Source organism: Rhynchophorus ferrugineus, unplaced genomic scaffold (assembly GCF_030347505.1).
Source record: "Rhynchophorus ferrugineus isolate W39M unplaced genomic scaffold, kcgeb_rfMv2 rfM6, whole genome shotgun sequence".
NCBI lineage: Eukaryota > Metazoa > Arthropoda > Insecta > Coleoptera > Curculionidae > Rhynchophorus > Rhynchophorus ferrugineus.
In genome coordinates, this window is record NW_027472585.1 from 4,267,904 (window position 1) to 4,282,979 (window position 15,076).

The window sequence follows — 15,076 nt, forward strand, 5'->3', positions numbered from 1 at the left end:
TGATGAAAATTGTACGAAAAATGTTTAACTTGAGTTTATATTGAAATTTTAGGTTAATTTGTTAATCCAAGATAATTTATTCTATTCATATTATATTCTTCAAATGTACGTATGATGCGCAAGAACTGGCAACGTCGCAACTTTTGATTCTTGTGTGCATGCCAGGATCCTCCAAAATTAGATACTTGTGGGTTTTACCTCTCGATCGCTTGTGAATGACAACGTCGAAAATTGCCGAAGTTTACCGAAAGTCGGCTGGGCCGAAGTTTACCGAAAGTCGGCTGGGCGTCACTCAGAGTAGGCCGATTGGAATGCGATATTACTAAAATTCGGCTCCTCAAATTGTTTTGGTTTATTTGAGATAATCCCTCGTATATATATATATGTATATATTATTATGTAGTTCTATATTCAAGCTGTATGCATATTTACTTTAGCCTTGGCGGAACAGAAGGGGCCCTGACAATAAACCGTCATTTCGTCCGTCCGGTTCGGCGAATCCGGTAGCAAAGCTGAACTTTTATAACGTCATCCGTGTTTCTGCTTTCATTTATCGCCGCTCGAGGCCCTTATTATTGAAAACGAGACAGGAGACAAACCGGCCGTAACGGGATATATTGTCTGCGGATACGGAACGGGAGAAAAAATTACGCGAGATAGAGAGGAGGAAAAAAACGAAACGTCGTAGTCGAAGCGCGCGTACGATTTCTAACGGCGAGAGAACAGCGCAAGAAAATAAGTTTATGAATTTTTATAGTGGGGTTGTTCCAGTGTTATATCCAGGCTCAGGCAATTTTCTATGCCTGGATTCGTTTCAATGCTGCACCAACCTAGATAACAACACACTTTAGGCCATAGAAATATCACTGAAAAAATTACATGGAAAATATCAAAACGGGAAAAACTCAATTTTAAAATGAAAATGTATTTAGTCTTGTTATAGAATTACTTTTTTTCGGATTTTTCTGATGAAATTCTTCTCTAATTTTATTAATTACTAGAACTATTTCTGAGAACAAATAACATAGATATAGCTTTCATATCAAAGACAGTACACCCCAGAGAACTCTAATTATAAAACAAAATACACAGTATTTCCAACAAGATTAGATCAAAAAAGAAGAAATAACAGATCAATTGAAAAGTCCCCGGCCTACCAGAGTAAAACCCTTTTTTTGCCAAAACTAGTTTTTTTTTTATTGAACAAAAATCCTTTCAAGGGCGATACATTGATTATAGCGACCCTACAACTTTTCGAAACAATTTTTGTAGTACGATTTAACCTTTGCTTCAAAATAGGCCTGAGTTTTGGCGATTACCTCTTCATTCGACGAAAATTTCTTCAATGGGACATTCTTTTGACATCTGAGAAAAGGAAATGGTTGCTAGGGTTCAGATCTAGAGAGTACGGTGGATAAGGAAGCACTTCGAAGCCCGATTCATGGTTTTTTGCTATCGTTTTCACTGACTTATAACACGGTGCATTGCCTTGGTGAAGCAACACTTTCTTTTTCTTTAAATGCGGCCATTTTTCGGCGATTTTCTCCTTCAAACGGTCCAATAACGCTATGTAATGGTTGCTGTTGATGGTCCTTCCTTTTTCAAGGTAGTCAATGAAAATTATTCCATACGCATACCAAAATACAGATGCCATAACCTTGCCAACCGACTGTTAAGTTTTCCCACGCTTTGGATATATATATATCGAATATATTAAATTAATATATTAATACATTAATATATTAAAATTATATTAAATTAAATTATATAAAACATATAAAATTCTCCATATAAATGATATATATATATATATATATATATATGGAGAATTTTATATGTTTTATATAATTTAATTTAATATAATTTTAATTTTCAACTAAGAGTTCGATACTCTCATTTACAACTATCGATACACTACTCATTATCATAGTGATGGGATATAATGTTTGTTCCTTTGAACTGTCGAGATTATGATATTTCTACTATATCCATAACGACTATTTTGTTTCGTGAACACGTATAAATTAACCTTCTATTAAACTGATATCGAATGGTTGATAAAAACTAGGTTTTTAATTAATCCAATAAAACCGATCGAGACCGAGCGTTTCGTTCATGACTCCGGCTATATTTAACCCATTCATCATAATTCACCCGAAAATAACTTTAAAAAACATTTCTACTTGATATCTCGCTTGTCTTACACATGGTCAATGGCTAACCTATTTTTAAAAGACAACAGTTGCTCTATAAAATATCTTGGTATTTAATTAGCCACTAAACATTAGTTTATCTTTGCAGTATTGGTTATTATTTAGCCATATCCGTTAGAATTAATGTTATTTTCATGAACAATCAAATTACTGAACAGCTGAAAACAATTAAAAGTATTAATTCAAGGGCGTTGGCTAATTAACAATATTAAATGTTACCTGTTGTTGATATAGTAATCTAATTATGTTTTTTTTTGCAGAATACGATAGTGTATTGTGTTTGGGTAAGTAACTTTGAATTATATTACCACTTAGGGTTAATATCATGATATCATTGTCGGTTTTAGAAATAATGTCGATGTGGTTAAGGGAAAATAATTTATTTTTTATTCTCTTAGTATTCAACAACCTGTCCATTGAGCAATAAGTAGTTGATGTAATTTACATTATAAAATTACATGTGGAAGAGCGCTTCAGTAAATGATCTTCTGCACAAACTTATAAACTACAGCTTAATTACTATCTTATGTTATTTTAAGGACTATTTTACGTGTTTATTAGTCAGTTTAGATTATCAACGTACTTTACTGATATCGCACATATTTAAGAGGTTTTCCGAAGTTTATCATTATTTACTTTTAAACCCCGTTTCTGCGATATACCAGAATACTTTAAATTAATAATTTTATAATTAATTGAATTTTATAATTTTGTGCTTAAAGAAAAGAAATAAGAAATAGTGTTTACCTTAAATGCTACAACAATAACGCCATAACAATACATTACACATTACAATTATACAAAAAATTGAAAACCAAATGCGTGTCACAAGATGTCACAAAATTTCAAAACCGAAAATAAATCTGTAATGGTTTTACCTCTACTGACTTAGACGTGTAGAGGTATGCCAATTCCCATTTTATATTTCTATGTTTTGTGAATATAACATGTATAGATTTGAAGCTTGATGCGAGTAGAATAAAATGACATGTGTGACATAGAGTAATATATAGAGTGTTAACGTAATACATTTAATTTCAAAATTCGTCTGCGTTCTTTTGTTCAGCAGGAAGGCGCTGAGAACGTCATTTCGCTGTATCTCATTGGTTAATTTAAATTATCATTACAGGGACCTTTAAAGAAAATATTTTATTAGGAAAGCATTTCATTGGTTGAGCATTTCATAGACGTTACGTGACCAACTTCTGACATGACACTGCACTGGCCAATTAAATTTGAAATAAAACCCAAATAAAGTAATATTTCAAAATATCAAAAAAAAGAATATAAGTATATAATGAATATCATATATACTTATTAATCCAAAATATTAATTATAAGTAACTTAACCAATATAAATTTTTGTTTCAAGTAAATAAACCCATTCAATATAATTAAGTTGATGGCACTTTATAAACAACTTTTTAAAAGGTAACAAAAACTTTTCATATAGTATAATTACATTTACCTTCAATGTAATTTTACCATCTCCCAATTTGGACACATTTTTGTTTTAAAATGTGGGTAATATATTCATGATTTCTTCTCTTGTATTCCTGTAAATAACAATATATAGGAATACAAATGCTCTATATAAATAATTGTATACTTACCAGGTACCAATGCTAAGTCACACACACATCCTTAATCTAGTTAACTTGGGTTGTTTCTTCCAAGGAAAACGACGTCTGCTTTTTTTATTTCCGCACATACATTGGATACATAACACTTTTGAGAATGAAGATACATTATAATCAAATAATTGTGATTGTAATTAAGGCTCAAAAATACCGATCGTACTCAATGTCAGTAACACAAAAATGGCGTTATAAACAGACCATAGAAACAAACAATCGGGTTATAGAAATTAGCAAAATTCAGATGAATCAATGAAAAAAGTGGCCTCAGTGCCATTAGTTGTACCACGCAAAACATTTCCTCGGTTTCGCCTATTTAAGTAAAACTTCTATATATACTCTATGTTGCATAGTTAAGCCCAACGACATCTGTTCGGAAAAATAGGTAATGACTTTCCGGTAAACCTGTGAAATTATGAATAAAAAGTGAGTATTCCATCATGGATAATCCGCTTTATCCTTATTTGTATCCGACACGGATACAAATCGGCCTCAATTCATACATACATTCATTTTTCGTATCAATTTAATTACATTCTTATTTGATTTAATCACCTTGACCACTTCCAAATTAATCACACCCAAATCCATAACCGATCATTACCAATAACGACGTCCACCTCCAACCTCCTCGTCCCCCCACCTTTGTTCTCCGAGCCGTCGCTCGTCATGCTCCGCGATATACCATTCCCGCTCCCTCTCGGCGCCTCCGCCATCGCCATCCCCAAAAACCGTCCCCCCGTATCGATCGGCTCCTCTCGGAGTTTGGAGAGAACGACACGATCCGAGCCGAAGCCGCGGGTCTTCCAGGTCGACCCAGTCCAGGAGTTGTTGTCGGCGGGATCTCGCGTTTTCTGTCGAATCGCGTCGGGATCGGACGTCGTCTCCGAGTTGCGGACGGGACTCCCGGTGATTCCGGTTAATTTTCGCGTCGGTTTTCGGCGGCGAGGGTCCAACTGGCTGGAGTGTTCCTGGGCGGACGGACCGGCTTTCGTGGTCTCGTTTTGGAGGTTTATAGACGTGGAAGTAAGCAAACCAATCGATGTTACCAATGTTGAATGTTCGATTTTGTTGTTGTTGTCGCTTTTGCTCTGTGTTTTTGATCGGGAGGTGGGCGTGCCCAGAAATCATATCAATTTAAAATTTAAACCCATGAATTTCACCATATATATATACATGATTAATAATTGGGTACTGACACCTTTAGAGTAGCTCAAATACCTAAAATATTCATTTTTATTGACATCCCTATTTGAATGATTGATTCTCTTTAAAAATGGCAATTGAAATAATATTATGCCACAGACATAAGTTATTAATGGTGTTGCGATATATCATAACTACATGATAAAAGTGATTTCAGAAAGTTAAATATTTGTTTTATTATAAATTCATCTTTGTTGTTGTTGATTATTGTTGTTATTATCATATATTACAATCATAAATTTCAGTTCAAAATGCAGTGATATTATTTAATACAGTAAAAATACATTATTGTTATAGCCCATCATACAGATTAAATAATAAAAATAATTCCATATTAATATTAAATTCTAAATATACTTTGAGAAGTTAAATAATATATAAATAAAGAAATAATATGAAAATACGTTTTAGACTATATAAAATATTTAACTATTACTTAAAAACAATGTTTTGAGGAACTTTAATTAACATGTAGACATTGTGTTGCAACTTTATATCAGTTTAAATAGCGATAATAGCGATTTCAGAATATTATGTATTTATTATATAATCAATTAATCTTTTTTATTGATGATTGTTGTTATTAGATTAATTTTTATCGTATATTACAATTATATATTGCAATATTGTTGAAATACTATTGTTATAATACAAATAAATAAATATTATTATAACAATTATATTATTAATAAATATATAATTAAATATTGCTAATAATAATTCTATATTAGTATTAAATTTGAGATATATTATGAAAAGTTAATAATATGAAAATATGTTTTACACTATATAAAATATTTAACTACTTAACAATATTGTTTTTGTAGAAGTTTAATGTATTATTACTATGTATAAACCATGAGTTGCTAAATTGACGGTCAACATGTACAGAGTTCAAAGTTCTGCTTCAAAAAAATATACTTTCAATTAATTTATTCATTAATTCATTGATCAGCAATTATTATAATTATCATTATTAATAGTTATTCATTGATTGAGATCTGTACTTGGTTGAAGTAATATCCACTCTGTGTAATTTTACTATATTTAAACTACTATCAAAAATGAGATGATTTATGATATCAGCTGAATATAGAGCACATTTTGGGTATGAGTATGTTGGGAAAATTATTTCGATTATTGCTTTAGGTTTGATGTATGATTGACAATTAAACTCTCTGTTACAGGTATATCATGTATTTTTTTTGGTCCCATTTTTACTTACTTTGAACCACTGTAAAGCCTTTGTAACCATCTGTTTGCAAATTTTCAAAACAGAGCTTTCAAAAATGTCTTTCTTTACAAATTGGCTCATCATTCATAACTCCTTTTATTTTGCATTTTCGATTTTAATATAAATACAAATTTGATATTGAAAAAAAAGGTAAATACAGAGAGTTATTGAGATCAGATTCTTATTATAAAATATTAGTTCATGTAGTCCAAACTAAAATAAATTGACTTTAAATTCTTCTCTATTCTATATTTATATCATCAATTCGATGAGCATTATATGAAATGTCATGACAATTAGTTGATTTATATCTGAACCAGAAAACTAATCTTATACAAATCACTGCAATGACCGGTTTAGTATTTTTATGGTCGCTGTAAGGGGAACAACGGACACATCTTCACACTGTCACGTTTGCTATCTTAATATTGAATATTTATTCAATGAGACCAGATGGAAATAAAATGGATTTTCACTCATTCATTAAATAGCGCAATTGAAGTTATTGGATTTTAATAACTTCCATTCTTGCCTTCATTACTATTTAAAATACTTCAATATTTCTAACCGGCTTGTTTGGCGAAGTGGTCAAGGCGACAGGACGGTCCTCCTACGGTTGCGATATCCGCGGGTTCGAGTCATAGTCGTAAATTCATATTTGTGATTGTTCAGAAGGCAAGAGTACAAAATCCGATAAGAAAAATAATCTCCGTTAGGCCGGTAACCAGGCTGGGTAAGACCGGATGTCTTCTGGGATGATCTCTACTCTGGTCACTCGCCCTAACATAGAAACCCTGTTAGGTAGTAGGTCTAGTCCAATTGATAAAAAGGATACTTGCAAATATAAAAAATATTCCAAATAATAATTACAATTTATTGTTATATTTTTCAAGTTCCAAAATATTTGTCCATTGTAATTTCTTATTTCTTAACAGCTCCGTGCGTACGTAAGTCGCGGAAACTAACAAGATCATTGATTATTGTAAAACCAACCTAAATATTTGTTTCATTAACGAGGCGGTCTGGTTTAGTTCGTTCAAGGTACCTCATTTAAAGGCCAGATCTGTTTGTTTTGATTGGGTGGCAGCGTGGTAGGCAGCTTGGTTTATTTTTTACCACTCTTAAGGTTACTCACATTGACTTTGTCTTTAATGAATGTCAACTGACCTGAGAATAATTTTACAACTAATTAAAAATCAATTAATTTTGATTCGCAATTACATCTTTGTTGATGTACCAAGTACAGCTGATAAACATTCTGAATTTATATGATTGATATTTTCTATCGCATCTCCTGAAATAGATTTTCATTATCTTGCTATGAAATCTGGTTTAAGAACAATAATAAATAGTTTTTTTTTGTGATTCTAAATACATCTACTGGAAATAATAGCACAGTAAATATACGGTTTATTTTTATATCGTTTAATCAATTCGGGACAAAAATAATCCAATTAGTTCTAACGTTAAATATTCATGCAATTGTAAACGTTATTCGTTATCGAAATATTCTGCTGTGTAGGTATACATATTTTCCAGTAATACCTAATACATAATGCATTGCATTAGTTGCTAATTCTTGATAGATTATGGCATTTAATTAAAAAGTTATAGACGAGGCTATAATAACTTATTGCTTTACGTTATTACAGTTATTTCCACATATAAATATCATGAATCGCCAGACTTGTATTTATCAATAAACGTCGGTAATGTCATGTGTTGTGATGTTGTATTTCATCTCGCAAACTATGGTAACATATTATCCAACAATTACAGATAATGACAACAAGTACGGATGTTCTACATCTCTTAAATAGCTGTATATCTTTTGAATTTTTATGAATACTTTCCAGACTAACAATCTTCTCTGAAATAATTGTATTAAAATATATTTCGATTGAAAAAACTACTTACTGTTTTATACATTTCGTATATTTGATCTCTGAAACACCAAGCTGATCTTGATTCGTCACCTGTTTCGCATAAACACGGTTTCTTTTTGGTGAATTTAAGGTTATATTGTTTTTTTATTTCTTGAGATATGTTAGTGACTGTACCCATACTAATATACAGTGCAGCTGCGCAAAATATATTTATAACCCGTAATTATAATATTTTGATGAATTTTCGGACGTTTGGCAAACGGGCAATTTTTGCAGGCTCATTCCGTTACATGCTCGAACTTCTCTAAAAGCATTCTATCTCTTTTTAAATCGAATAAAATGTGAAGGATAATATTGTCTGACTGTAAAACGAATTTGTATATATTCGTTTCGTAAAGGGTTAGAATCGAAATCTCGTAGGAATATATGCTGACATCATACAGACTTGTAAAACGAATTTGCCACGTTATTTGATAACTGAAACAACAATAAAGTTATTACTCATATACACAATAAACAACACAAATAAAATCCAACCTCAAATTTTATCGACAGTGTTATTTACCTCGATATTGCCTTTATGAGAAACATTAAACATATAAAGTTAGTAAAAGGAGTAAAGAGTAAGTGGGGTAAAAGTCCCGCTACCATTTTGATTGCGTGCCATCTTGGTTATGCGATGTTTAGTTCAGTTTCACTCGAACCATTGTGTTGTGTAGACGTCCAAATTTTATTATGGATAGATATAACGCCACAAGACCGAGCAGAAATGGTGACAATATTTATTGAAAAGAATCGTTCCATTATTACCAGTACCTCACAAAACCACAATTTATAGTTTACATGGTATTTTTTTAGACAGTACGGTACGACAGTCGACAAGCCCCGTTCTGGAAGACAACAGACGTCTCATAACGCTGAAAATGTGGCTCTGGTGCGCGCTAGGGTTGCAAAATCTCCAGAAACATCAATTCGGAGACGTGGTTCCCAGTTACACATTTATGCATGCAGTTTAAGGCGAATTTTGAAAACTGATTTGAAAATGTTCCATTTAGCCTATATAATTTTTCAGTCATCCAAAAAAAAAAAAATGTAAAGACCAAATAAACTTTTTATGAAACCCAAACTTACTTATCTTTTCTTTGAGCAAAGTTATAGGCAATCAAAATGGTAGCGGGACTTTTTCCCCACGTTGTCCTTACATCAGAATGGTGTCCATAGAAAGAAATTCTCGCCTTACGAGTTTTAACTACATTTATATAAAAAAAATTGAACTGAAACTACATAATTTGTTTGGATATAATTTGATGAAGAATCTGATAAATGAGATGATTACATTTCTTCAAAAATATTTAATTTTTTGTTACAAAAAACATCTGTTGGCAAAACATGATGGGAAGCATAATATACAATTGTTGTTAATGAAAAGTTCAATCACCTAAAATAACATTTTTGAAAGGATCTTTTGTTTTATGAAAAGTTTTTCATTCATTCATATTTCATGATATTTGTAGGTGTATTCCTGTTTTTTTTTTTCATCAATCTAATACCTTTTATGTTAAATTTTAATGACAGGTTTGCATTTGAGAAATAGGCGTATATCTTTTCTAGAGGCGTGTTTCTTTTTTCGTGTAAAATATAAAACACGGAGGGAAACAATCATTTGATGGGTTTTCCGTGTAAATTTACATTTGTAATACGCTCTACATCAGTATTGTATTCGAGAATTTCTGTTTCTCTCGAAATGTATCTCTGGATGATTATATTTCTCGCATAGGCTCGGGGAATTGTCAACGTATATCGTTAAACCGTTTTATTCGACGCTGGAGCTGTTGATTAACATATTATATCTGGTCGCGCCTAAGGCATATTTTAATGCAATTGTACATACTGGGGTTTCGTTTTTGACTGGAATTATATTAGCTAACAGCTTGAATAAGTAGTGGTTATCTATTAGGGGTAGTCTTTTAATGCAGCTTTAGGTGAGATGAACGTATAGTCTATTTGAAATAGCAGTGAATTCACGTCATCTAAATTTATGACGTCAAAACGTTGCAATGTTGCCGCATTTGACTTCTTGGCTTTGATATATAACAACATTCTAATAAAATAATGAAACAAAAATGTATTTTATTTTAATATTCTAGTATATCTATTGTATATATTATTGAAGAATTTAAACAACAATTAATTAATCATACCGCCACAGTGCTTTACCTCTTTACTTTTTAAACTTTTCTCTAAACCACCTGTGGTATCCGCTGGAGGCCTAATCCACCTAATTAACAGTTATATATCCAAGTAATGTATCTTACTTTTATAAGAGAGAATATTTACCTTTTTATTTTTAGTGTTTCCTTGTCAAGTCATTCTAATATTACTGTATCTTCTATTAATATTTGTGTACATTTTTCTATAGATAAAATCATATTTAATCACTAGGTTATCCCTAACGCATTTGCCCTATCCGCTAAAGAATTAGTATTAATTATCTCCTCAACTATTTTAACCAAATGATCATTTATGTTCTGAAGAATTACACACATATCTATGCACATAAATCTTTCACAGACGTAATCTGCAATAACATTACATACAGTTATTGCATATTAATTTATATACTCACCTTTAGTTGTTTCCACTCTCATCACCCTGTCTTAGACATTATCAGCATTAAATCATAATTCCACATTCAGAAAGTTTTATTTAGTCATTGTCACTTGTTGAGTTACTATTCAAGTCAATAACTACACTGTTAATTTCCAATCTAAACCTAGTTCACAATTTCATCCTTTGACAACCGATGCTGATTTAAATTCACCTCTCAATTTACCTTATAAGCAACTTTTGGAAAACAACACACGAAATTATTTTTTGTTCATTGTTTCCTTAATGGGTCTTAATTACGTTATTCTGTCGAAAATTACTGGGAATTACTCAATGAAATATAAGATGTGAGTATCCCAAAATAATAATTTGAGCTTTAGGAAGAAAAATAACTCGATCGGGCCCACATCTAGATAGTAATGTGGATGTTCGATGACGTTTGTTGAGTCTTTGATCAGAAAGTGATTCGCAATTGGTTATCTGAGAGAGAGCATTGTTCTAATGTGAAACCTAAAAGTGTTCTTACTACAAATATGTGCTTCCCATATCTCGACCGCTGCTGAATGTGCTGTAGCACTCCAATTATGTCTTTTGTAAAAATTGCAAAATACAACCAAACACTTTGAACTAATGTTTTTTGCTTTTTCGTTCGTGTAAAATAACTCAAAATCGCCGAATTATATGACCAATATGAATCTAATTATTGTTGTGTATTTATATTACCTAACAACTGTATAAATATTAATCAAGAACAAAATATGTACCACCATTTCGTGTAGGGACACTTTACTTTATCATACACCCATTTAACAACCAGACCGTCTCGTGCTAACGCGATATTCCAGCAGAACACATACTTCATCGCCATTTTTAGTACCCCATATCTAATTTAATAAAGTAAAACTAGACATTGGCGAATTTGGGTCACCGAAGACTCAGGTTAATTAAAATAACAACTATTAAATGAATATATGTATCAGACGTGATCTCATAGAAAGCAAAAAAAGAAATAATGTGTTCTATAACGTTTTAATAATGTCCGTTCACTTGGTGCTCAGTCGGGTTCTATTTTTGTGATGGAAATTTATTCCGTAACTTTTGACTTTGAACTTCTTGTTGGTATGGCTGTCTTGAATCCAGAATTTCAGTCGGTTTTTCTTGCAGAAGTCCGTGGCTTCTTCTTTGGTTGAAAATCGGAGTCTTAAGTTGGAGACGGGATCGCCTGAAGAGCACCATCCCATTAGAGGATTTTCCCAACGTGCTTTGGTTTCAAAATCAAGTTCCCAATGTCCTATGTGTCTTGTACCTATTAAAATGTTCAATTACTAATCATAATTTATTTTAAAACAATGAATATCCTTGTATTTATACATGTTGAGGTAGTATTCTGATCTCACATCCGCGTTTGATTCTTAGAAGAACTTGTAGTTTTCCCACTACGTTTGACAGGGTAGTATTTGCCATCTTCAGGTCTTGTTTTCCATTTCTCCATACATAAGCTGAACCGATCTCAGTTGGAATAGGGTTTTTTATGGAAACTCGGAATACTACCTTAACATATAAAAGCTGGGGAATTACATAATGATATTAAGATGAAAAAGAGTTTAATTCGAAAATTTTAATGTTTAAAAGCCATGGTTTATGAAGTACATGCCCCCTTCCGAATTTTATTATTATTTATTACATTGTAACTAGCCCTTGCTGACTAATCTATAATTTATCTTTACAATATCTTAAATCTAGATATATATCTAGGAGGACCCATCGGCCCTATCTTAATGTCTGATGTAATAATATTTATGTATTTAACCTGATGTTTTGTATTAAATGCGTCTCACTACACTACACTATACACGATGAAGTAGTTTAATTCTTTTAAGTCTATGTCCTGTTCAGGTGTTATCCAAGAGTTGTAATACTTCGATGTTAACATGAGAATGAAGTCTCTCCTAAGGGACAGTCGATATCCGAAGGTTTCGTTGTAAGTAATTAGTCCTGGATGGACCTATAATAGTTCTCAGGACTTCGTTCTGGATAATTTGTTTTGTATTTATATTAGTTTTCGCGGAACATCTCCATAATTGTGTACGTCCATATATGTTTCAGTATTTACGTGTATAATAGCAATTTATTATGTACTGATAATAGTGATTTTGTTACAATTAACTCCAGTTCTTTCCTTTCTTTTTTTACATGTCCAGCGAAGTTTTTGCATCAAGATTCATTGCGAGGTACTTCTAGGTTTGGGTCTAATTATTTACTGGTACCTGCCTATCGTAATCCTATGACTTCTTGTTATGGTCACCGCTAACTAGAGTTACTTTTTTACCTTCATAGGTTATTTCAACTTCATATGTTATTATATACACTTGGTTGAATGTTTGCTAATAAACCCAAACTGATATGTAAGTATTAGGTTTTTTCTCTCTATAATCGATTTTGTATTATCATTATACATACAGTATATTATATATATTATACAGTATATATTATACAGTATCATTAAACTTCCATTATTGTATCATCAAAATTAAAAATGCATTCTTATAACCATTTTAATATAACAAAAAATATCTTACCACTCTGCATTGCATTCTTTCTCGGTTGATAAATTCTAGCCGGTCTTTCGCAAGCTATCTTCGCAGGATTTCCAGATATCAGCACGTAATCATCGGGTTCAGTCAGAACAATGCGACATTTTTGCAGTTGTCGTTTGTGAATGCTTTCGCTGGTATCTAACGCCTTTTGAATCGGTTCCGATTTGGCGCTGGCCTCCTGTGCGTCACAGGATGTCGGTTTGGAATCGGTGCTGCATAATTGTAACCTGTTTTGTATTAATCGCTGTAGATTTGTACCCAAAAAATTCCAAGGAGTTCTAACAAAAAACATACTATTTGTTTGATAGTATCTACCAATCAAAATGACATTAGGGAAGAGTGACTTTGACGACGCATCAACTTTGATTTTGATGTTGAAATTTTAATATCAACATATTTAAATCTTATTTAACATAATATTGTGCTACTTCCTGAACTTTCACATAGTTTCCAAATGTTATAATTAAAAGTTATTATATTAAAAGTTATATATTTCCAAAACTAGTTCATACCAAGTGCAGTTCACATGCGGAGTTTTTTATGTGAGGTTATTCCAGATCATCAACTTGGTTTCAAGAAACATTTTAAAGTCATATATAAACAAGAAGATACATATTCTAACTTGAGGAAAATGCAAGATTGCGTGCCACAAAAAAGTGTATTGGGGCCAGTCCTTTATCTAATGTATTCTCAGGATTTGCCTATTGTTGGTACATTTGCAGATGATACTGCAGAGCCATTGGATGTAACTGTAACAGGTCAGTTGAAAAGTGCCCGGCCTGACACATAGATGGCGCTACTAGAATTAAATCCATATGGTTTTTTAGTTAGCCCTAACCCTCCAAAGATGCGTATATAAATTTAACAGCAGACAGATTAAAAGGAATTTCGCATGTTGATAAAATATTGCTTTTTGAAGGGAAAAAATACAGTTGAAGCAAAAACTTGGCTTGATGACGAGTTTCCGGACACTGTCCCAGGAAAATCAACCATCAAGGATTGGTATGCTAAGTTTAGACTTGGTGAAATGAGCACCGAAGACGGTGAACGCAGTGGACGCCCAAAAGAGGTTGTTACCGACGAAAACATTTAAAAAATCCACAAAATGATTTTGAATGACCGTAAATTGAAACTTAATGAAATAGCAGACGCTCTAAAGATATCAACTGAACGTGTACATCATATAATTCACAAATATTTTTATTACACTTTTGACCAAAAACAACGACGAGTTGATTCGGACTCAGGACTCTTCATTCTAGTACAATCCAGAATGGACAATGGAAATATACAAAGATTTTAAAATTCTGTGAAGTATTGTTGATACTCCATGATACATTTGCAACGACAATCTGCATAAAGACTTGAATGTTGAAACTATCGATAATGTTATCAAGGACTATGCTCCATCAAGTACATCATTGTCTTCAGCTGCTAGATAACACTTAGTTCAATGTAGTTATAAGTTAAATTCAGTAATATAGATGTTAAGCCGTAGCAAATTAAGAAAAAACAAATAGCGTATTAGTGTTAATTTTAATAAAATTGATAATAAAAAGAACCAATGAAGACTCGGTTCATAAACTGTCACAGTAGTAGGAATATATTCCAATCGGTAGTATTTCCATCTATTCCAAAATATTGATTATTAAGTATCACTCCTTATATATTTCTAATTGATTCTTGTTTAGTATAT

The 15,076-nt window shown here is 32.0% G+C and overlaps 3 protein-coding genes across 8 annotated transcripts in view; 1 reads left to right on the top strand and 2 right to left on the bottom strand.

The window, feature by feature from the left end:
- Evi5 (Ecotropic viral integration site 5) overlaps positions 1 to 15,076 on the top strand; it is a 131,299-nt gene that overhangs the window by 60,355 nt on the left and 55,868 nt on the right. For 2 of the 6 annotated variants that reach the window (XM_076408414.1, XM_076408416.1), the window contains one exon: positions 2,474 to 2,497. The exons of 1 other annotated variant lie outside the window; for it this stretch is intronic. The gene's annotated coding sequence lies outside the window, so the exon portion shown is untranslated. Of the gene's footprint in view, positions 1 to 2,473; positions 2,498 to 4,663; positions 4,877 to 15,076 lie in introns of those variants that run through there. 3 more of the 6 variants (XM_076408412.1, XM_076408415.1, XM_076408418.1) reach the window with 3 other exon arrangements.
- LOC143198901 (uncharacterized) lies at positions 2,575 to 5,044 on the bottom strand. The gene is made up of 2 exons (XM_076408522.1): positions 3,682 to 5,044; positions 2,575 to 3,346 (listed from the first exon to the last, which is right to left on the bottom strand). Exon 1 carries the CDS (start codon positions 4,979 to 4,981, stop codon positions 4,451 to 4,453), a length of 531 nt encoding a protein of 176 aa, XP_076264637.1. The 5' UTR covers positions 4,982 to 5,044; the 3' UTR covers positions 2,575 to 3,346; positions 3,682 to 4,450.
- LOC143198130 (NADH dehydrogenase [ubiquinone] iron-sulfur protein 4, mitochondrial-like) lies at positions 11,553 to 14,947 on the bottom strand. The gene is made up of 2 exons (XM_076407139.1): positions 13,363 to 14,947; positions 11,553 to 12,089 (listed from the first exon to the last, which is right to left on the bottom strand). The coding sequence occupies exons 1-2, from the start codon at positions 13,670 to 13,672 to the stop codon at positions 11,827 to 11,829; spliced, it is 573 nt and encodes a 190-aa protein (XP_076263254.1). The 5' UTR covers positions 13,673 to 14,947; the 3' UTR covers positions 11,553 to 11,826.

What these genes read in the sequence shown, in the direction of transcription:
- LOC143198901 (XM_076408522.1), bottom strand. Translation starts at nt 4,981, where the DNA reads ATGATTTCTGGGCACGCCCACCTCCCGATCAAAAACACAGAGCAAAAG.
- LOC143198130 (XM_076407139.1), bottom strand. Translation starts at nt 13,672, where the DNA reads ATGTTTTTTGTTAGAACTCCTTGGAATTTTTTGGGTACAAATCTACAG. An exon ending in AAAGAATGCAATGCAGAGTG is followed by an intron (nt 12,090 to 13,362) that starts GTAAGATATTTT and finishes ACATTTTAATAG; the next exon opens with GTACAAGACACATAGGACAT.